General features: G+C 42.1%; 1 protein-coding gene across 1 annotated transcript in view; it reads left to right on the forward strand.

Moving 5' to 3' along the window:
- The window catches only part of LOC104469897 (zinc finger protein 532-like), a gene marked incomplete at its 3' end in the record, with an annotated part of 22,675 nt that extends 21,304 nt beyond the window's left edge, over positions 1 to 1,371 (forward strand). Inside the window, 1 exon segment of the mRNA XM_010084632.1 lies at positions 1,093 to 1,371. Within this exon segment, the coding sequence (XP_010082934.1) occupies positions 1,093 to 1,371 (279 nt within the window).
- Positions 1,372 to 1,640: the final 269 nt, after the last annotated feature.

The following is a 1,640-nucleotide window of genomic DNA, read 5'->3' on the forward strand; positions in this document are numbered from 1 at the left end:
TTTGGGATGGCTAGACGTATCCTCCAGGGGAGTTATAATAAAGGTCAGTCTGTGAGGTGATTAGAACACTGTCACTGTAAAGGGCAAGTCTTTTAGGTGCAAAGGAGAGGTTGGCAGTGGATCCCTGTTCAGCAGCATGTTCAGTCTGGGCTGCAGTCATCTTTGCTGGCCCAGGACCCACTGACTCGTTCCTGCAGTGCCCATGAGCACACAGGAAATGCAGACACACAGCTGAGCCCAGGTCATCCGAACCAGTCGCCTTTCTAGTGGGCTCAGGTATCATACCAGCAGGTGACACTGGCTCCAGATCTGGGGAAGGAGGAGGTGGAAGAGTTCTTCCCTTCTCACTGGTTGTTCACTTAAAGTCTAGCAATAAATCGGTGAGGAAGGATCCCTACCTAAGAGCTGCAGGGTGACTGAGAGCAGCTCGTTAGACACCTCTTAGCTGTCCCCTGGCCCTGGGGACCCCGTCAGCCCTGCACACCTTTGATTCTAAGGACTGTTAGCAGCGTAGCCCTTAGTGAGGGTGCTCATAACCTGAGCGTGGAGTAAGACAGAGCTTAACTCAGCCTCAACATTAAATATTAATATATCCTAAACAATACAGTTGCCTGATCTTTACAGAATTGCCTTTTCTGGTCTTAATTACCAGTGTGCCAAGTCAAAATTTGTCAGTAAAAACTTTTCCTTCTTGGAAATCTCTGTCATGTAGTTTGAAATGAGCATGCTCAACTACTATGTTAGGTAAGTAAAGTGAGAAATTAACAAAAAGTACTTCTTGACCCCTTTTTCCTCACTGTTAAACAGCAATTTAAAATTAACCTGCAAAGTCTCTTTTTTTTGCCTGGAAATATCTAGCCAGTGAAGAAAACTTCTCTTTAGCTGCGGATGGTGTCTGTTAATGTTGTTGGCTAGCTTCTCACTATATTCAGCCTTGCCTTTACTTAACCATGTTTCTTTAAGAATGTCATCTGATAATAGTATGTCAAAATAGTAGATGAAGACTTTTCGTTCAGAGGCTCTTTGCGTTTTGTTGATACAACTGTATACATCTATGTTAGTGTTATACTTTTTTTTTCTCTTTTATTGTAGTCTATGCATGGAACTTTGAAAAGTGTTGAGGGGCCGCCAAACCTGGGGATAAATCTGCCTCTTGGTACTAAACCCACAACTCAGAACTCAGCCGGTCACAACAAAGAGGACACAAAATCTGTCAATGGAACAGAAAAGCTGGAGAAGAAATCTCCTTCTCCCATAAAGAAAGTGGAGCCTAAAAAAGTTGCTAATCCTGGCTGGACGTGTTGGGAGTGTGACAGGCTCTTCACTCAGAGAGACGTTTACATCTCTCACATGAGGAAAGAACATGGAAAGGTAAATGGATAATATTCAATTACAAAAAAGAGAATTAAACCTGAAATATGAAATAGTTTTTTTCCAAATTAATTTGTGTTTTTCCAAGCGATTTCTTTTGGTTCCATTGATAATCTTCTCTGTTCTTGTATCTGTTTCATCTTTCTCTCTGTGGCTGCTTAGTTTTTGTCATTTTCTCCGTGGTTCTACTGAGAAAATGCACATGCCCTTACTTGGCTGTAGGCTTGTTCATGCAGTACCAACATTTCTTTAAGATGGAAAGGGTGAAA

Source organism: Pterocles gutturalis, unplaced genomic scaffold, assembly GCF_000699245.1.
Source record: "Pterocles gutturalis isolate BGI_N339 unplaced genomic scaffold, ASM69924v1 scaffold2955, whole genome shotgun sequence".
NCBI lineage: Eukaryota > Metazoa > Chordata > Aves > Pterocliformes > Pteroclidae > Pterocles > Pterocles gutturalis.